This window comes from Solanum dulcamara, chromosome 6 (assembly GCF_947179165.1).
Source record: "Solanum dulcamara chromosome 6, daSolDulc1.2, whole genome shotgun sequence".
Lineage (NCBI taxonomy): Eukaryota > Viridiplantae > Streptophyta > Magnoliopsida > Solanales > Solanaceae > Solanum > Solanum dulcamara.
Window position 1 is genome coordinate 50,954,541 of NC_077242.1, and position 21,708 is coordinate 50,976,248.

Consider the following 21,708-nt stretch of genomic DNA (forward strand, 5'->3'; position numbering starts at 1 on the left):
ATAGATTCCTCCTTATAGAAGGAACATAAAGAACATTATTCACAACTAGAAGTCTGGAACTACTAAACGAAATAGAAATTATTCCCACAACTAGGAAGGGTACTCGTTCCCCATTTGCTTGAAAAATACAAACTTCATTCTGACTTGGTCACCCGCGTTTTCTAAAATCCCTGCAAAAAAGTGCAGACATGATCAGTGGCTCTCCTACTACCCACAATTGGGTAGAAAACAGTCGCTAAACAGGGTTCAACGACATTTAAAAATGAAGTACCTTTGTTTTTCATCTTAGCTTGAAAGTCTGGGCAATTGATTTTTGTGGTGTCCAAGCTTCTTACAATAAAAGAACTTGTCTTTCGGCTTTGCCATACCACTCTTAGCATCTCTGGGGAGACACAGCCTTGTGTGCCTTTTTCTTCTTCTTCTGGTATTGTGTTGGCTTAGAAGATAAGGGTCCAGCCTTGTCAACCAAAAATGCCGCAGGAGTTTGGTGCTTGATTATAGTCTCTACCGCCTACAACTCATTCAACAATTTCGCTAATGACAAGTCCATCTTGTTCATGTTATAATTTAAGAAAAATTATTGAAAATTGTTCGTCAAAGTATGAAGGATCATCTCAACTTGAGATTCCTTATAAATCTCAGCACCAAGTATCTCCATCTCATTCAAGTAATTCATCAACTTCAGCATATGTTCTATGACAGAAGATCCTTCAGCCATTTTTGTGGTTAAAAGGACTTTCATGGCAGTCTGATTTGAAGCATGATTTTGCTCATCAAACATCTCCTTGAGAGATGCGAGCATATCATAAGCAGATGTCATTGACTGATGTTGATGCTGCAAGAAATTTGCCATTGAGGAAAAAATATAGTATCTTGCCATCTCATCAGCCTTGACCCATTTGTTATAGGGTTGGATCTCCTCCTCAGTAGGATCTGCTGGTTTGATTGGACATTTCTGAACCAGCACAAATTTGTAACCCTCAGAATTTAGGACTATATCTAAATTTCGTTTCCAGTTAATATAGTTTGGGCCCTCTAGCTTATTTTAATTCAGTATAGAGGATAGGGGATTTAAATGAGACATAGTTAATCTGAGAGATGAAAAAATACATACAAATCATTAGATATATGCAATACATATGAGTTAAAACAACAAGACACATATAATCATGCAAATAAATTGTTAGATTCGTCAGTGAAACTTAACCATTCCAGCAAATACATGAGCATGTTCAAGTGTATGACCACAGAAAACAAAAACATGTCCAACTCAGTTAGAGAGTAATATGTTTAGTTTAGTCAGACATATATTCCCAATCCTTTGATCAGTGATTCAACAAGTCACTTAGTTGGTAGGATGAAACAAGTCATCAAATTAAAAGAAACAATAACAGTTTAGAATACACAAATTTATCCGATGAGGAAGAGGACCAATGTCAATATATAAATATATATTTACTGTAAAAAATAATTTAAAACCATAAGAAATAAACCCTTATGTCATTGGACTTCATAAAATAATTTTTCAGATTTTTTTAAAAATTTTAGAAAACAAAAAAAATGCCAAAAATTCATCAAAACGACACCGAATAGTCAAAAAAGGGCCTAGATCATAGCAGAGCTGTGAGTATTGATCAGTGGGTCATTTCTAATGAATCAGTTAAAAATCAGGTCAACTAAAGTTCGTCAAAATTTGAAAAACTACAATACCGACCAATTTGACAATTACCGCTAAGGTTTCTGGTGAGGATCATACAAGCAGTGCACTCAACATAGCAATGATTGGAAAAATAACAAAAACCATTTAGATTTACCCTCAATCGATAAAATCAATTTACATAGGTATCAACAAATTGTAATTTTAGGGAGAAAGTATAAACTCAAACAGAATTGTCTAATCACTACAAATCTTGTTATAATATCAGTGTAGCAACAATGGTAGGGGTAGAATTGAAATTCATGACAAATCTTTCCTAAATTCAAAAAGACATATCTAGACTATTCAATCCAACAACAAACAGAAAAGCTTAAATCTGAGTTATCAGGCCACTCTTATATAATGAAACATCCATTGTGAACAAATTCAGGAACCAAATTACAATTTATAGAACATAAATATCAAATATATATCAAGATTCAATGAGTAATCTATATCAAACAAGAACTAATCCAGATTTTGTCATATATATAAGAAAAGCTCTAATATCAATTGTTATAGTGTAAAAACATACACGCAGCAGAAGTACAACATTGAATCTTAAACTTATATTAACATCATAATATAAATCAAGAAATACGAAATTGAGACATTATAACCTCTTGAAGCTTTCAGCCAACTGATTTATGGACAAGGAATCCAGAACTCTGGTCTTCTACTAATTCCTCTCTAATTCTTTAACAACCAGTAATTTGTCTGGACAAATGTTTTGAGAAAAGATTGATTGATTTTTCTCTCAAGAAGTCCACCTATTTATTCTCAATTTTTCACTGAAGAGAGAAAATGTTCTGGGTACATAACATTCATCATCCCTTAATGGGGAATTAAGGATAACAAAGACCCATTAAAACCCATAAAAGGCAAATGTTTTGATTCTTTTTCATTAAAATATCTGATTTTATTCCTTCTAGAAGACCAGTAAAAATACTTCTTTCATAATATATATTTTTTTTATAATTGGTTAATTAGTCAGGCATAGTAGGGCCCGTAGACTTACTAACAGACGCTTCTAATTACAATATTAATTCGCAAATGAATGAATTAATCACATTGTAATAAATTATAAAATATTCTACTGAATATATGTAATTACACTTCTTGATTTAATTTTGAAATTCATCACTACATCTTATTTAACCCTCGTGTTAGAATTACTGATACCAATTATTTAAATCAAATTTTCTGAAAAATTTAATTTATTGACTAAATTAATCATTTATCATAATTAACTTATTTCACATGACGGATATAAAATCCACATGCAAAGTTTTCACGTGAAAACTTATAAGTAACCATAAAGGGGTGCCTTCTATCTCGAGATCGAGACACAATTTTATCAACTAATTATTATTTCATTAATGTCATTTGTAATTATCCAATCCATTAGGAATATATTGACTCATTAAAAAGTCTCACATTTTAATAGATTAAAATAATAAAATAAATTACAAAGAATATAAGTATATGTAATGGACTAAAGAATTTATTTATCAATATCCAGAACATGAATAAATATCTCTTATTGGTCCGTCCAGTACATACAAAATGTACTAGCACAAGAAATTGGAATTTTAACATTTCCATAATTAAGATTAAATTATATTTAATCTTATGCTATAACTATTAAGATGTTTGTCCAATTTCATCTTTGACTGTGAACATATAATTTATAACTTATAAGAAACAATAATTTTAATCTTTCGTGTATGAGTTAAATAACTCCATGCACAAAAATCATCTACTATATAAGTAATGGACACACATATAAACATAATGAACTATTCAAATAAAGCATTTATTATATTAAACCAAATAAAATAAAAGTTTTTACAAGGGATTAAATAAAATACTATAGTTTAATTACATGGTTAATGGTATATCCCAACACCAACTTCATCCAATCACCCATTTTTCATGTTTTGGCGTCTTTTGCTTCCCATTTGTCCTCATTTTGTCCTTGAGCTCTCATAGGTGAAATTCAAACTCATTTTTGTCAGAAATGAACGTAAACAAGCATTGAAGACATACTTTTGGTAAACTAATAGCCTAAAATAAGTCCAAAATCTCCTACTCATCAGTATGAAGCTCATAAAAATTAAAATATTTTCAATGCTTTTTTAACCCTTACTCAATAATATTACAATGACATAATACATAAATAGGATCCTTAATTTGGCTTCAAATTATAACTTTGATAGTAAATAAGTAGGCATTTTAATTATCCAACACTTACATTAAAAAACATTCAAATATTGCAGCCCAAACGCGTGATCTGCAGACGCTCCAACGTGGATTACTGAGCCACTCAGTGGTTGCCACCTAATTTAAAATAAATACACATGTATTTTAAAAACACCTTTAACTTTGACAGTGATCAAGTAGACACTTTAACTATCCAACACTTTAACCAAAAAAACACTCGAATATTGCAGCCCAAACGCATAATATGTAGACACTCAGACGTGAATTATGAGTCACTCAATGACTTTCACCTAATTAAAATAAATACACATGAATTTTAAAAATACCTTTAATTTTGACAATGATGAAAAAAAATACAATAAGTAGATTATTTACCGATCAAAAAATCTTCATTATAGAATTTTTTTCACAGTGACCAAAAAAAAAAAGTTTAAGTGCCACTTGCATTTGTAATGAGCAGCAAATAGTGCCAAAAAGAGGAAAAAATTGTTGGACAAATTAAAAAGATAATAAATTAAAAATTTAATTTAAAAAAAATAAATATATATATAGAGAGAGGGGGGGGGGGGATTTATTAAGATATAATTTCTTTTCAGCCCTTTTTTTTAATTGTCAGGGCCCTCGAATTATACCTTTGCGCGCGTAAATAGGGTATTTTTCATACATATTGCCAGGTAAGATTCAAGTGTTTTTTTTTAATTCAGAGTATTGAATAATTAAAATATTTATTTGTACACTGTCAAAATTAAATATCAAACTTATAATCTAAAGCTAAGTCAAGGGTCGAATTTATATATTATGCCATTTACAATTGATAACAACTATCCAAAAAGAAACAACAAGTTCGTAAAGACATGAGAGAAGATGATAGATGATTTAAAAGACGCATTCGTTAGGAAATTATAGATCAAAGACTATATATATATATATATTTATATATATATATATATATATATATATATATATATATATATAAATGGACACCGTCGAAAACACCATATGTATTCAACAGTGCACACTATCTAGATAGCGTTATTACAGAGACTAGAATTTTGATGAGGAGACTCAATCCCACGACTCATTCTGGATCCTACACCGTACAAAGCTTTGAGCCACTTACAATAGATTCTCCTGTCTAACAATTAATTCTCTACTTAGACCTGAATTTCGATATTCCATTTGTACATCTCTTCTTGTGGAACTGGGATATTCATAGTCAGCAGTCCAGATTCTTTGTTGTAGTTATAGACGGTGTCTGCACCATCTACTGAACATTTCAGGGGTATTTGGGAAATGTAAACGCCAAAACGGCCACATCCCCTGACCTTCAGTGAGACTGTTGCAGTAGGAGATTGGCTTCTATCATCAGAATGTTGGGGTTTCTTCTCAAAAGCTTGATGGACTTCATATTGATCTATGGCACCACCACTGTTGATCATATCCATCAGCCCAATTGGAGCAAAAGAGATGTTTGTCACAACTTCCTGCAACAATAAAATGTTTAGTTATCAAGGTCTTCTATTTTCTCCATCTTTTATTTTAGTAAAATGTGTTCAAGAAGCAAGTTAAGTACAAAAAGGACCACATGTTAAATGTGTTACCTTGACAGGAGAAAAGTGGAATACTTCATATTCAAGAACTTTAAGTGTTACAGGCAGTGAAGCACCTCTCGGTAGGACAACCACTTTCCCTGTAGATTGAATTATGGACCGTTAATTGCTAATCTAACACCAGTCATGCTACGTTAAGGAATTGGTTTACCTGATCTAAAGCAATAGGCTACAGATTCCCCATTCCAATCAATGCCAGCGAGTTGAGCAATGTTGTCAACATCAGTTGCTTGGACAGAAGTTGTAAGTGTGCCGGGGGATGCATCATGGATACGTGTCTTCTTTATGACCTTGCACCAGCCAGCCCCTTGGCAGTTAAATACACCAACCACTCCAGTGCATATGTTCACGTTCCATATTTTAAGTAAGCTGTCCAACATAAAACGTGAAGGTTAAGTTTCCATGCTCATTACAAGAATGATCACACTATATCGTGGTAGTTCTAATATTTCATCATATATATATATATAAAGTGGAAAGTCTCAAAGTACAAAGTTGGAATACCATTTTACCCCTACACTAAATCAAAATATAATAAAATATCTAATTAAACATTAAACAATAATGTTTTAATTACCTTTCAAAAAATAACAAATCATAATTACCATGGTCAATGAGAATAGAAATGTAATGAGCAATTTATAACATTTAATTTCCATAAAGTTTCTTAATTGCTACATGCAAGGTACAAAATATACCACTAATAAATTTGTATTACCATGGTAAGTGAGAATTACAAAGTAAATAAGCAATTTATAACAACAAATCACCATTAATTTTAATAAAGGCTCTTAATTACTACAACAAAGGTTTTGCCATTTCTCTCAAAACATGGATAATTTAAACGGTTCAAAGGATTTTCAGCATATTAATTATAGTATGGGATAGTTTCAAATATATATAATAAAATAATTATTTTATAAAAAATATAGCGATATTTTTATTTACATAAAAAATAACCAGAAGTCGTAAAAGTATAAAACTAACTATACATTATGATACATTCAGAAAGCTAAATATTTATTTGTTTGAATATAGTTTACCTATACATGATCTATACATTGACTATACATTATGATACACTCAAAAAAGTCGATATAGCTTAACTATAAATGAGTTATACACTGACTATACATGACGTATACATTGATTATTCAATTCTAACCAACTCAAAATCTCCACTAAACAGTCCCAAACTTTAGATATAAAATCTTTTCGATGTTTCGAGTCTTTTGATAAATAATTCGTTCAAAAGGATTCACGTTTGCGTATGTCAAATTTTTAAGAAGAAGGAGAAGGAGAAGAAGAAGAAGAAGCGGATTCAGCCAGTTCAAGTAGTTTTAAAAATTTGGGCCAATTTTCTCGTAAATCAAAGGGAAACTTACATAAATATACAATATTAAGAAAATATTTACCATCTATAGCAATAAGAAATTTTTTTCAGTGAACACTTACAATACATTTATAATACAGTTTTAATACATATTACAGAGAACTATTTATAAAACATATATAATACAAGTTTTATAGATGGATAATACATTTATCACATACTTTAATAGACTTATAATACATTATGTCGGTTTCTTACTACACAAACATAATATATATTTTAAAACACTTATAATACATTTATATTGTATGCATAATTCACTTTTAATACAAGTATAGATTTATTATAGTATTGCTATGTATGGTAATAAATAAAAAATATCATTAAAATCAGTAATTAATTTTTAAAAAGCAATCAATCAAGTAATTTTTCCTAAATCAAATGGCCGAGTGGCCACTTTGCCTAATTATCCCTTATATTACTATCTATACTACTCTAAAAGTAGTGTAAAGTCATATTACAAAAATACCCAAGATAACTCTCCATTAAAAGTTAATTTTTAACATTTGCTTTAAATTGTCATTATTATGTGTAACATTACATCCCATTAAAGTTAATATTTATTTTATCGGTTAACATGTCACCTCCTACGTTTCAAAGCTTTTGGTGTTTTAGTTTTCTTTCGCTATTAAAAGTTGATGGATTCTTATTCATTATGTATAATTCTCAATAATTATTTTAAATAAAAAAACTTACAAATGAGACTATACATAACCTTCACCATTGAAAGAAACATTAGAAGAAAGCTCCAAAATTATCAGGTATGTTCTTTTTCTATTGTTCTATCTTAACGCAGATTTATTTATAGATGTATAATTTACAATGTTAATATTCAAGGAATGATAGGATTCTTTCAAATATAACTTCGAACGGGTTGCAACTTTCATTCACTAGCTTATTTATCTTCGAAAATTTTCGGTAGTTGTAAATATATAGTTCCTCATTATCTATAGAAAGCCTATATTCAATTTGGAACTCCCACTAAAAACAAAGCACAAACATTCATTTAGTAGTATATAAATAGATAAAGATGCCAAAAAAAAAAATTGCTCTTGAACTATATCACTAGGGGGGGGGGGGGGGATGGAAGGGCATGTCTAGAGGGAAAAGTTCTAGATTACATCTTTTAAAGTTTCTTAGCCTCCATTCACACTATGGGAACAAATCAAACACCGAAAATGAACATATGCAACCTTCAAGTAACTTGTATTGACTAGAAAGAGCAAGATATTGTGAGAAATTAAATAATGTCAGCAAGGGAAGAAAAAACGAGTAAAGTAAAAATCAAGTCCTGAACTGCATTAGTTTAAGACATTTACATGCATTCATTAATTTTTCAAGTAGGATTCATCGCTATATCCATACCATTGGACATATATATTATCTTAATTACCTTCACATATTTCTTATATGATGACAAACGCATTATCCCACTTTCATGATTTTATTTAATGAATAAAATGTAAATGGTAAAATTAATATTGTTAATTTCAGCATTTCCTATTTTATAACTCAACCTTTTAAATATATAGAAGTTCTATAATAATGATAAGGGTTAAACATGCAACACATGTTCACAGCCACTAGTATATATATATATATATATATATATATATAGAGAGAGAGAGAGAGAGAGAGAAAGTTGCAGACCTTGTCCCGTCTCTTGCTGGATCAACAAATAGGCAATCATGAGTAGGTCGGCCAGGCAACTGAGTGCGAAGTACTGATCCATCAGGAAGGATAAGCTTCTTCAGAAGCTCGAAGTTGTGATTTCCGGGTTTGTCACTGAATGACATAAAAAGAGACATTGTTAGGTAACAGTTCCAAGTTAAAATAAGAAACAAGGAAGAACCAGACACGAGGACAGAAAATACCTCACATAAATTGGTGATCCTCCAACTGCTCTAGCTGCAGCATGATATTCAGCAGTTGGGTGAAGACTCTGCAACAAACATCTCAGTTATTAAATTAGCTCATTTTACATCTAATGCATTCATTAATAACTGACTTCAACTAACCATTATATGCAAACATCAAACACCCACATGGAATAGTCAAAAAAAAATATGAATAAAGGTAGATTAAATGTCAGACACTAACGTGGAACATGTCCCAGTCTGGTTGCATGAATTCTCCCAAGAACAACGAGTTGTAGCAAACAGAAGATATATGGATGGTATGAGAAGCTGGATCACGAGGATAATAATCATCAGAAGCTCTAACTAGAGCAGTTTGCTTAGAACTGTAGAGCCCATCAGTGTTGTGATTCATGCAGGCAATGCAGCCATTGTCAGGAAAGTTTTGAGCAATGGATGCTTCAAGGGCCTGGACATAGCTTCTCGTGATGGAAACTCTACCACCATGGCCAGCTCCAAGTGTTTCAAGTATGTTCTGGACATCAACCTTGACTCCATCAACCCCACAAGATGCCAGATAGGCATGTAGTTCATTATAAAAGTTGAAGACCTTTTTTGGGTGCACTAAACCTAAGCCATGAACTGCAAGACTGTCCATAACAATGTCAGGTTGGTTTCCCATCACACCAGGGGACTGAACGGGATACGCCAATGCAGTGTCATAGTGCTCGAGCCCAGGACCAGCAGGGTGTACTCCACCCCAGTAACCCGCTAGGGCATGCCATGTGTACACATACCTACATAGCAAATATAAACTTTAAATATGATATGTATCACTTCAATACAAGTAGATCCTTTGGGACAGAGGAAAATATTTAAGTGCTGAGAAGTCCTTTAAATTCAACAGAAAACTAAAATTTCAATTATAAGTAAAAAGGAATTGTGGTGTGTGCAATTTATAGACATTTTATAAAATACAACGATCAGAAGTTGCAAACTTACTTGATATTATGTTGTTTCTTGGCTTCCTCCACTACATGCTTCAGGCCTTTTGTTTGGAACTTCTTGTTTTCTTTAATTCCTGTTAGCCTGTTGGCAAACCTACAAAACAAACATGGGAGAACATACATGCAATTGTATTTACTAGATCTGCAAATTACGGTAAAATAATTATTAAACATATCAAGATATCTTACTGTGCTCCTTCTTGTACTACACAATTAGTGTCCTTGGATGCTTCATCACCAATCTGTTGCCAACCATCATCAATGATCAGGAAACGTGGGCGAACACCACCCTTGGATAAGCTGTCGTAAAAGCATTTAACATGAATAGTTCAACCCGAAAGACATCTCCAAACAAAAACTAAGAAACACCCAAATTACCTGTTGAGGCCATCCTCGACACCCTCTGCTGTGACATCAGTGTAAAAGGCATCCCATGTGCACCACCCAAACCAATCAATAATTGAGGGCAACTACATGAAATCGAACAGAAGATATTAACAGGCCCCTTTCAGATAATGGTCCGACCAAGATTTCACAATAAATAACTAAGGAAGGAAATACTAACCTTCTTTTTCTCTCTGTGATGGAAAGTTTGCAAGTGTTGCTCAACAGATCTGTTAGAAGGAGGGGAGGGGGGCGGGGGGGGGGGGGGGGGAGAGAACAAAACACATTATTTACACAATCTAGAAATGGATTCATCAAAGTCTAGTCGGAGTCTTGCTAGTCGAGTACCAATGACCGCTATTCAACAATTACTTCACACTGCAAACATACTTTAGTTATTTTGTGATTCAAACAAAAAATATCTTAAGAAGTTGGAGCTTACTTCACAGCCTGTTTAATGACTTCAAAGGGATTGGTCCCAGCATTCATGTAGACAAGATGAAGCCCTTGGTTGGTTTTAACAGCATTATCTCCTGCAAAATAACGCATACAAGATGTATTGGTTCTTTCACGTTTATATGACTTTCTTGACTGCTACTGATGATCTACATGAGATTAATAGTAACTCTGTCAACATTGACATTTCTTGCTCAATATCACATTTATAGCTATAGGTCCAGCCCAACAGGTTAATATAGCCTCCTTTTGTGGAAATAGGAATAGGACTTGCAGCTTATCCTGAAGGATTATTTGCACAGCTTAGTTCATAACAGGTGAAAAAACAGTGCGTAAAACGAGAAATGACATTGTCGTATTGTACCCGGAGAGAAGAACAGGTTTAGGCCACCCGTACACGGTTGAATGACCCTAAAAGGCTAAACCAAAGACTTGGTCCACAGAGAGACGACTTTGTCTCCCAGAGCACCCACATAGCAGTGTACTTTTGCATGTAGCCTCAAAAGGTAAAGCAAAAATGGATGCAAGAAGTATACTTAATTGGGATGAATGTATAACATTTATCAATTTCTCGATGGCTAGAGCCTAGATGGAAACTCACCACTTTCAAGGCAAATCTCCATTTCGTTCTTCTCATTGCCTTGAAGAACAGCACGAAACTGTCCCTCAAGTAGAGGGAGGAAGACCGTGTAAATAGTTGGGTCATGGTCATGCTCACCCTCGGTGGTGTCTTTGCTCTCCACAAGCATGAACTGGGTCTCCAAAGGAATATCATTTCCACATGTCCCCATTCTCTGAGTCATCCACCACAGCTTGAAACGGAATAAACACATGAACCGAGTATCCCTGTAACAACAGATAACAAAGAACTATGATATTTTATAAAAGGAGTAGCATTCTGACATGCACATCATGTTTCACTCTTCTGCAACTCAATACCCTGAGATCTTCTGAAATATGATACACATGTGGTGCTTCTGCATGCCATTTCTCAAGTCAACCTTCATCCTCTAAGCACGACGTAAGAAATTTAAACAATGTGAAGAAAGTATTTCACCACCAAAGATGGACTTCATGAGCGTAAGGTCACTTACATCCTACCCACAATCAATTTGTTCTCGTAATAAAGCAGTGGAATTAGTAGCACAATACCTTCACCCAATTAGCTTACTATTCACCAAAATCAAAATCCATATATCAATGTTATGATAAATTATAAAATTAGTTTAGCATGTTTATCGTGCAACAGTGAAAGAAGGCAAAAAGTATAACTTGTCTTAAAATATTATCTTGCATGGACAAAAGATGGTTAATCAGACCATGTCATTTGTGCATGCTGTATGCTTTCTACTAAAATAAATTAAAAAGAGTGGTCTGGTCACTTCCACTGGCAACGGATTTCAAAGAAATGTGTTGTGTCATTCTAACAACTTCTGTATCTTTCCTTTCGAGAGAGAAGCCATCAACTGAGAAAGCGGAACATTAAAATGTAGACTCCCAACGAACAAAATATTTGAAGTGAATTCCACTGTAATTACAAAGTCTGAGGACAATTAAGTGCTTACTCTAAGACCCCAACAGGGAGAACATGCAAGCATTTGCTCTCTGAAGCTGTTGCTCCAATAAATGCACCAGTAACAAGCCCCACCCCAGATCCAGGAGACAAGATAATGTTGTCAGGCACACCCTTCAGTATGGTCTTGCCATGTACAATGAGGTTGCCATCATTGATGGAGATGTTAGGTGTGACTGTCATCTTCTTTCGAGTAGGTGATGTTTGACAATTAACTGTAGAGGGAAGAGTCACAAAAGCACACTGTTATCTCAATAGTCGAATTTGTGGGGATGCATTAATGAATCTTTTGCATGAACGCCAAATACCCATAGAATCAACTTATATGTATCAACTATATATACGGACAAATCGGATTAGAGAATCTAACACTAATAGGCCAGTCCTTGCACTTGAACAACAATGAAAAATAGTTAAGTTGATGATGAAATACAATACAATACATTAAATTATCAGGTCAAACATTTGAGACAGACATAAGTATTGACTTTTTATCTGCAAGATTTAAGTCAATTGCTTATTTGGTCACCATAATCACATTAGTCCAGCTAAGTCTGCCGCATATATGTATATATATATTGTTGTCCCCAAAGAGATGTGAGCCTCGTTCCACGCTAATTAAAATTAATAATAACTAAGCACAAAGAAAAAGTTGGTTGTATGAAACTGCCAGCTGCCCCAACTCTTTCATAGAATTCTATCTACCTTCAACTTCATAAATCACCACCAAAGATGATGAAAATATAGAAACGAAAAAGAAGATTTTTGGGGCAATTTTCTGCTTGATATGTAAATATACAAGCATATTAGTAAAATAAAAAACAGAAAATGTAAAATACACTAATAAGCGCTCTATTCTTATTGGCTAAAGAATAACTAACTCAAATATTTGTTTCTCAATCTGAACAAGGGAAAGGGGGCATATTTGAAAGGGACTTGGGGTCAAATCAATCTCTTAAATTGGTAATTTAGGCCGCAATCAACCAAAATTTAATGAATGATCGAAAACTCAAAATGGTAAATTCAAAGCCATTTATTAGTGAGATGAGATTGTACGGTTGATGAAGAATAACCTCGTGTACGTCTCAAATTCTTTCCCAAAAACAAAGAGCACCGATACGAAGGTAAAATAGAAGTTGAACGTACAATCATTTTCCAATAAATTCACCAAAAACAAAACTATACCTGAAATCACACTTTCGAATATTAAATTCACATAAAAATAACAGTTGACACGCGCGCGGTTCAAACAATTGAACGAAAATTACCATAAAAAAGCAAAAGTAAGGAAGAAGGAAGGAGCTAATTAGACCTTTGAAAGAAAACTCACCTTAAAAGTAGAAGAAGAAACTTTGGGGTGAGCAGAAGTGCAGTCCAATAGGGAATGCAAACCTCCTTTGAGTGAAGAAGGAAGGAAGTAAAAACTAAAACAATGATTGCTTGTTAACTTCTGGTCATGTCACGTTGAAAAATGATGACACTCTTTGGATCTATATACTCCCTTGCGTGGAACGATTTTTCCAGAATTAATTATCCACGTACACTCCAGACATGAATATTTTATTAACTTTTTTCTCAATAAATATTGCATGTGAAACTTGTCTTTTTCCTCTTTCTTGCTTTTTTCTTTTTTTTTAAGAAAAAAAAGAAGAAGATTCTCTGTTTTTTCTTCAAAGGGTCAGGTATACCTCCGAAAATGCAAAATTTGTTTAGCACGTACCTTCCATCATACTTTTCTTCCATCGTACTTTTGGATTAATTGAGCCACCACTATCATACTTTGGTATAAAAACTATATATAACATAACAAACATAGACGAGGTAATGTGTTACAATTTTATAACCTTCATTTATATTTAACTTTTTTATGCTTTTTTGATTTTTTTCTTATTTAAATGAATTATTTTATTATAAAAATAAATTACTTAATTTATTATTAATAAAATATTTTATTAATTAAGAAACATTTACAACGAAGATTCTTCACATGCCAATTTACAAAAACTAATTATCCATGACTCACACCTTTCTAATTTCTGCTCTTAATATTTTTGCTTTTATTTTTATTTTTTTAGAACATCTTCTCATTATAAAAGAGAAAATAGTCAAATGCCTCCTTATAACTTATTATCAAATTCTCAACTATACACTTATACTTCACAAGAGTCCTATTACCCCCATAGACTATTTCAAAATGAAATTCACGTCACCCTAAAATGCAATATCCATATTTATTGTGTGCGGTGAAATACACGCACCAACCAATATTTAACATGTGTATTTTCTATTTAAATTTGTTTTTATTTGCTTTCTTTCTTATTCTTCTTCTTTTAATCACATTTCACTATCATTTCACCCTTAAAATAATATCAAAGATTCTTCTAATGATAGCTGAAAAAAATTCAAATTTTTAAAAATTCTCTTGAAATAATAATTCAAAGTTGGAGTAGGAATCCTAATTTATTTAAGATTTGTTTGTCCTAGTTCATATTGGTATAGGTTTTCAAATACTAGTTTAATTTAGTTTCTTACTATTATAAATATGAATGTTGCTAGGTTATTTTCAATATACAGAAACATACAGAAAAATATAGAATATACTAAAGAATGATCTTGTAGTAAGATTCAAGAGATTTTGAGTTTATAAATAAAATATTTTTATTCAAATTGGTATCAGAGTTTGTACGATTCTGGTAAAAAATTAAAGGGTTTGTATTGCGGGCCGACGGTAATGACCCATATATGCCTTCCGTCAGGCCAATGATCACGATGACAAGCGATAAACGAATGATATATGTATGAAAACATTATGCTAGGAGGAAGGACTTACAAAAATATTAAAGAGTTAAAGAAGTGCAAGCAAACATGTCACAAAATGAAGAAGTTTTTCTCTAATTAAAAATTGGAGAAAGTTTTTTTTAAAAAGAAGCTGATTGGAAGGGCATCAATTATCCTACGGGACAGGTAGACCGAGCTTACAGGCTGGATAGACCATACCTATGGGACGGGCAGGCTGTACCTACGGGGCAACACATAAGTATTGCAACACTTGAAAGTTGGAGAGAAGTGCTCCAACACTGTTATATCCCGTACTTTTGTACATTGGAACGTTTTTAAGTTCCTCTAAAGCTGTCATGTGATCCATGTTATCCATGACGTTATCGAAGGATCCTAAGGAGGGGAGGATGTAACGCACCATATTTTGCATAGACTAGTTCTATGTGAGTAGTGATGGTTTGAAATAGGGTTGGAAAGGATTTGAAAAAGATTCGAGGCCAAATAATTTTTTATAGTAATCGACCTACTTGCTTAAGCTACTGGTTCGGATGTCTTACATAATTAAGCTACTTGATTACACGTCTAGCTTAAGTAGCAAGGATCACACAGGTTCTAAAGGTAATACTAATTGCTAACCTACTAAAAAGAACAAGTGATGCACCTACTTAGAATATGTGGACTGCATTTTAAATAAAAAGGAAAAGTAGGTGATGCAACTACTTATAAACTTTTGGCAGGAATTAAGGAGGTGATGCACCTACTTCTTAAAGTAATGGACAATATTATTTTGGGATACGAGATAAAGATTTTTATTCCCGATTTTAATTAAAACACGAATTGCTTATAAATTTTAATTGGTATAGAAATATTAATAGAAATTTGGGATTAATTTACCATAATTAGATTATTAAGTAGGGATTAGTGATTAATTATGATTAATTAAGTTAAATAGACCATTAAGTGGGCCCCACAACATGTGGCTGAATATGATTGGCTCATGGATGAAAGTGGAAAACATGTCAGGGGATGGACATGTTTCAACCACATGGATAACATATATAAGTTAAATAGATGATTCATGTTTCATAATTCAACTTCTACAATTGATGGAATTAGAGAGATGAGAGAGAGACTCTCATCCATGACCATGGAAGCAGCTCCAAGCTCATGGCCATGGAATCCTCCATCAACCCTAAATGAATAAGGAAGAGGGTTATCTTGAGAAGAAGGGGGCAGCAACGTATGAACTCCATTATTGAGCAGCAACAAATTTCCTTTGAAGAAAGGAAACATTGGAAGCAACCAAATCCAATTAGTATACTCCATTTTAAGGAAGTTGTTCATGGCTTTGAAAGCGGATTTTTAAGGTCATGGTAACGTGAATTGATCATTTGGGGAATCAAGAACACTTGTGATTTTAATTTACTAAATTCAACAAATTAAGGATCCAAGTTGTTAAGCTAAGATTTAATCCTTTCCTATGTGATTTAGAGGCAGTTTGGACTTGCTGTAACTTGATAAATATGAATTGAATCCATGGAATTATGTATGTTGATGTTGAAGTATTGTTAGGCCATGTAAATGGGCTATTTTATTTGAAATTGGTAAACTGATTTGAATTAATATTTTGGTTGTTGTTGTCATAGATTATGTGACGAGAATGAAGGAATTAAATGGTTAAAGTTGAAGTTGTAATTGTTTGTGGGCTGTTGTAAAAGTTAATATGATGTTAATGTAATTTTCTTGCATATAGGAGGGTGATGTTGTTAACATGTGGTTGCTGGTATAGTTCATGAAATTGGATCAAAAGAATGTGTTAAGGAATATATAATAAACGTAAATGGTTTGTTGGCATGTCCATAGATGTTCGTGAGGTTATTGGGCTTCCTTACATTGCTAGTTAGGGGCTGTTTTGAGTATGTTGTTGTTCTTGTTAAGTTGAAAGATCAAGTATAGTTAAGATTATACATTATGGTGTTATGTTGGTTGGGCTATTAGAAGACCGTTTGATGAAAACGTTAAGGCTATGGATTATTACGGATAACTTGAATATGTAGTAGTTGTATGTGGATTTTTATCAAGTGTTGTGAATGTGGGCTATTTGGAATATTGTGCGGGTTGTTCAGGTGTTTTCAAGTCTTGTCTTGAATTACCTCGATATGATATAGTACATGAATGTGTGGGTATTGATGTTGTCTTAGTTGTTATAAAGTTGATTTGAATATAAGGAAAACGTCGCCTAATTTTCTAGAAAAGAGTTACTAACGTTAGAATGTGTTTTGGACCTTCATGTAACTTAATTATAGTTCTTGAAATCTTAATATAGGTTGAGACACTTCGGGCAGCGTATGTGTGTTGTGTTGCAAATAAGTGCTAAAGGTATGTAAAGTTATCCCTTCTTTCTTTTGGCATGTCCTAGCTATAAGTGATATATGATATGAGCTTTGGGGTAAATCCATTCATAAGTTCCGAGTATGATTCATGACTCTTATTCACTTCTAGATGTTAAAACTCTTAAAGTAGTTGAGCTACTGCCCTTGAGTCTTCTATACATTGGATAGTAGTTGGTATGTAAAAGTCCACATTCTTAAAGACTCAATAATGATTAATTTCCTTAACTTTCATAAGAAGTCTCTCATTATCTTAATACATGTCTATGATCCCCGAGGCTTTATTTAATATAGTTCATAATGACATTCTAAGAGTATTGAACCTACTTACCTATCTCAAACGATGACCTAAATATATATCGTTACTCACTACTCTGCTCGTGCATACTGTTATTACATCTTTCATTGAGTCCCGGGCCAGGTATGATATCGTGTACAACTTTATTACATCTTCCATCGAGTCCTATAATGGGTCAGGTATGTTATTATGCACATTTTACTACATTATCCACCGAGTCCCTCACTAGAGGGCCGAGTATGCTGTTACACCCGTACTTTTGTACCTTGGAAGGTTCTTAAGCTTCTTGGAAGGTTCTTAATTTTTGGAAGGATTCTTAAGTTTCTTAAAGCTTCTTAGAAGTTACCATGGGAGACGGATAGTCCATAACGCTATCAAACAACTCTAAAAAAGGGAGAATGTGACACCTCATGATAGGGAAGATTGGAAATAGCGGTGTAAGAATCCGAAAGAAGTTGGAGACCAAATAATGAGTCGTAGGACTCGACTTACTTACGTAAGCTACCAACTTGGAAATCTTACATACTTAAGCTATGTGATTACATATCAAGCTTACGTAGCAAGTATTACATAGGTTCGTAAAGTAAGATGAGATTACGAATTCACAAGGAGGAAAAGAGAGTGACACGTGGAAGTATGAGAGAGTGCCACATGGCAGAAAGGGAGAGTTCCATATGGAAGCAATTGGAGAAAGGGGTGGACCCCACCTACCATGTGGCAGCCTATGGTAGGAGGAAGGGATGTGTTGGCCCAATGAGGGCTTGACACGTGTCACCACCTACGGCTTGACATGTGTCACCACTTAGGGTTTGACATGTGTCACCCCCTAAAGTAGCCTATATATATATATATGTTATGACTCATTCTTATATAAAAGGAAGTCATTTATCATTCTAGTTCAAGAGACTTCTAGAGAAAAAAAGAAGAGAAGAAAAATCTAGAACTAGAGAGAGAGTAGGTTCGACCAAGGAGAAAGAAAGGTAAGCCTCTGATTTTGTTCTGTAAATTAATTATATAGGGTATAACAAGATGTTATGAAGATTTTAGTAATGTAAATTTATGGTTTGGAGCAGCACCAACACGTTAGCAAGCAGCCACAAAGTTTTAGTTGCGCTAAAGGAACTTCCGAGGCAAATTTTGGCGAGTTTCGGGCAAGGTAAAGTTTTCCATCTCAAATTGGAGTTTATGATGATGTTATAAGCTATATTAAATGTATTAAATAAGGTTTGAAGTGGAAAAATTGCATAAGGATATTTGACGTTAGAAACAAACTAAATTGAAGTCGTCATAGCTAAATCGAAGTCGCGTAGGGTGTTGTGATTGTGGGCCGCGATTGTAGCTGGTGTGGTTGTGTGTTGCAAGTATGTAAGTGGTTCTAAAAAGTGTGTGGGTGCTTCTGTTTGCAGCCACACGTCCCTCCATTTAGTATGGTTAAAGGCTTTATGAAATAAAGGTTAAAAACTCTATTTTGGTATCGTAGTTTTGAGCTAGTTGTTTGGAGTTGTATTGGGTAATGTTGAAGTGATTTATTTATATATATGATGCTGGTTGTTGTTGTTGGTATGGTTGTTGACATTTTGGCCGAGTGAAATCTCGGGGATGTTGAAGTTATAGGAGAGATGTTGCCCAATTTTTGGTAACTTTGGAACTAGTAACAAACTAGTCAAGGGTATTAGATAAGAAAATGATTCCTATGGGTACTTGGTTGTAGAGTTGGAAATCGGAAAGCAAAAGGTCATTAACCTCAGTATTACTCTCATGCTATTAGGTCAAGGAGGTAATGGGACGATATGGATTACAGTTAATCCACAAAAGGTATGTGAAGCTTACCCTTTCTTTTCTTTTGGCATGCCTTAGCCTTAAGTTATATGTATACAAAATTTGGGAGTCATTCCATTCATAAAGAGTTGAGTAGGAGTCAAGAACCTTGTTCACTTCTGGATGTTAGAACTCCTGCGATAAGTGGAGTCCTCTCTTTTCAAGTCTTCTGTAGGATGATAAGTAGTACATATAAGGCTTGCCTATTTCTTTCTTTGAAAGGGGCTTAAGGTAAGGGAAATGATGTCTAATATGAGTTTAGAGATAATTCCATTTAGAGGTTCCGGACGTAATTCGTGACTCGTAGTCACTTCTGAATACTAAGGGTCCTAAAGTAGTTAGATTACTACTCCCGAGCCACCTATATGTTAAATAATAAGTGGAAATATAAGCTCATTTTTTGAAAGGCTCTGAGAGGATAAATATCTCTGATTGCATAAATTGTATCTCTGATTGCATAAGCTATGTGTCTGATTGGATAAATTGTGTCTTTGATTGCATAAACTGTGTGGCATTATCTTGGTACACGCTTGTGGTTCCTAAGGCCCTAATTGATGAAATCCCTAATAACATCTAAAGGGTACCTCGGAGAATTACTTCCTTAGTCTTCAAGTGATGGTTCACTTGAATATTTCATTGAGTCTCAGGAGATGACCTAGTTGTATATGGTTTCTCACTACTCTACTCATGCATATGGTAACCCTTCTTTCACCGAGTCCCACGATGGGCTGGGAACGTTATCGTGCACAACTCTATTACTCTTTCACCAAGTCCTAGGCTAGCTATGTATATATGTGTATGAAGTATATGATGATGAAATGCCGTATACAATGAAGTTGAAGCATGCGATGATGCTGTATGTGATGAAGTTATTCACCGAGTCCCGGGCCGAGTATATATATATATATGATGATATGATAAAAATATGGATCAAGCCGTATATTCTTGGACATTGTTTTAAATTATGAATCGGGCCGAATGTTCCTCAGTATATTTTACTATATGATAATGGCACCGATTCCCATAAAGGGGCCAGGTGCGGTATGTTATATACACTACTCTTTCACCGAGTCCCTCACTAAAGGGACGGATACTTACATAGGCATGCATATGAAAATATAGGGATACACTTGTGACCCCGAGCCCCATAGTGCACCAGATGTACTATGATGACATATATAATAAGATTATGTCGTATACGATGATATGATGTCATAAACGATGACCTGATAAAATAATATACATGATGAGAGGGGGGATGATGATATGGTGATATGGTAATATGATGAAATAGTTATGATACCGAGTTCCTTAGCGAGTCGGGCACAGCATATGATGATGTATATGACTACGTGTCCTAAGGTGTAGGTACATTAATTTGTTAATTGTTACACTTGTCCCCTGCATCCTTGTTTCAGTTATGGTCTCAGCTATGATGTGTTATGTTTTACATACTTAGTACATATATCATACTGACCTCCCTTTCTTCGGGGGACGGGGGTGCATTTCATGCTTGCAAGTACAGGTACTTACTTTGGAGATCCGCCAGCTTAGGACTCCCACTCAGTTATGTCGGAAGTGCTCCACTATTCTGAAACCTAGCTTTTGGTGTGGATCGTATAATGTATATAGTTATTTATTCAAGGGTACGACGGGCGCCCTGTCTCGCCATGTGTCACTGTTAATATTCTTAAAGGTCTGTAGATATATGTAGGTGAGTTGTTTACGAGTTTGATTCAGTTGTGCCTATATGGCCTATTATAAATGTTATTATGTTAAGGCAGCCTTGTCAACCCTTGCATGACATGGTGCAAATGAAAGAGGCTATATGCAAACGAATTTGCTATCACCCTCTGGATTCTTGTGTATAGTTCTTATAGTTGAGATTTATGTATACGGGGGTCCAGATCAGACCCCAGTCACTGCTTACGGAGTTGGGTCATGACAGAAGTGGTATCAGAGCGGTCCTTCTTCAGAATGTCTACAGACCGTGTCTAGTAGAGTCTTATTTATCAGTGTGTTGTGTGCCACATCTATAAATAGAAGGATACAGGGCATTTAGGATGTCACATTTTTTTTCATATCTAAGATTGTGCAATAGAGCCTAGCCATAGGACATGAAATTCCTTTTTCTAACCTTGTTTCAGCTGAAGAACGATATCGACAAAAGAAAATGACGGATGATATTGGAAGCTACCCAGTATACAGGTAAGTAATGGTGTGAAG

At 34.0% G+C, this 21,708-nt stretch overlaps 2 protein-coding genes across 2 annotated transcripts; both read right to left on the minus strand.

Moving 5' to 3' along the window:
• Positions 1–373: 373 nt before the first annotated feature.
• On the minus strand, positions 374–3,626 carry LOC129892856 (uncharacterized). Its single transcript, XM_055968392.1, has 3 exons — positions 3,582–3,626; positions 620–955; positions 374–511 (listed from the first exon to the last, which is right to left on the minus strand). Exons 1-3 carry the CDS (start codon positions 3,624–3,626, stop codon positions 374–376), a joined length of 519 nt encoding a protein of 172 aa, XP_055824367.1.
• Positions 3,627–4,884: 1,258 nt separating this feature from the next.
• LOC129891147 (probable galactinol--sucrose galactosyltransferase 2) lies at positions 4,885–13,732 on the minus strand. The gene is made up of 14 exons (XM_055966418.1): positions 13,529–13,732; positions 12,191–12,413; positions 11,227–11,471; positions 10,612–10,702; positions 10,351–10,399; positions 10,164–10,255; positions 9,975–10,085; positions 9,781–9,879; positions 9,023–9,575; positions 8,797–8,864; positions 8,573–8,707; positions 5,681–5,898; positions 5,521–5,609; positions 4,885–5,403 (listed from the first exon to the last, which is right to left on the minus strand). The coding sequence occupies exons 2-14, from the start codon at positions 12,379–12,381 to the stop codon at positions 5,074–5,076; spliced, it is 2,271 nt and encodes a 756-aa protein (XP_055822393.1). The 5' UTR covers positions 12,382–12,413; positions 13,529–13,732; the 3' UTR covers positions 4,885–5,073.
• Between the last annotated feature and the right edge of the window lie 7,976 nt (positions 13,733–21,708).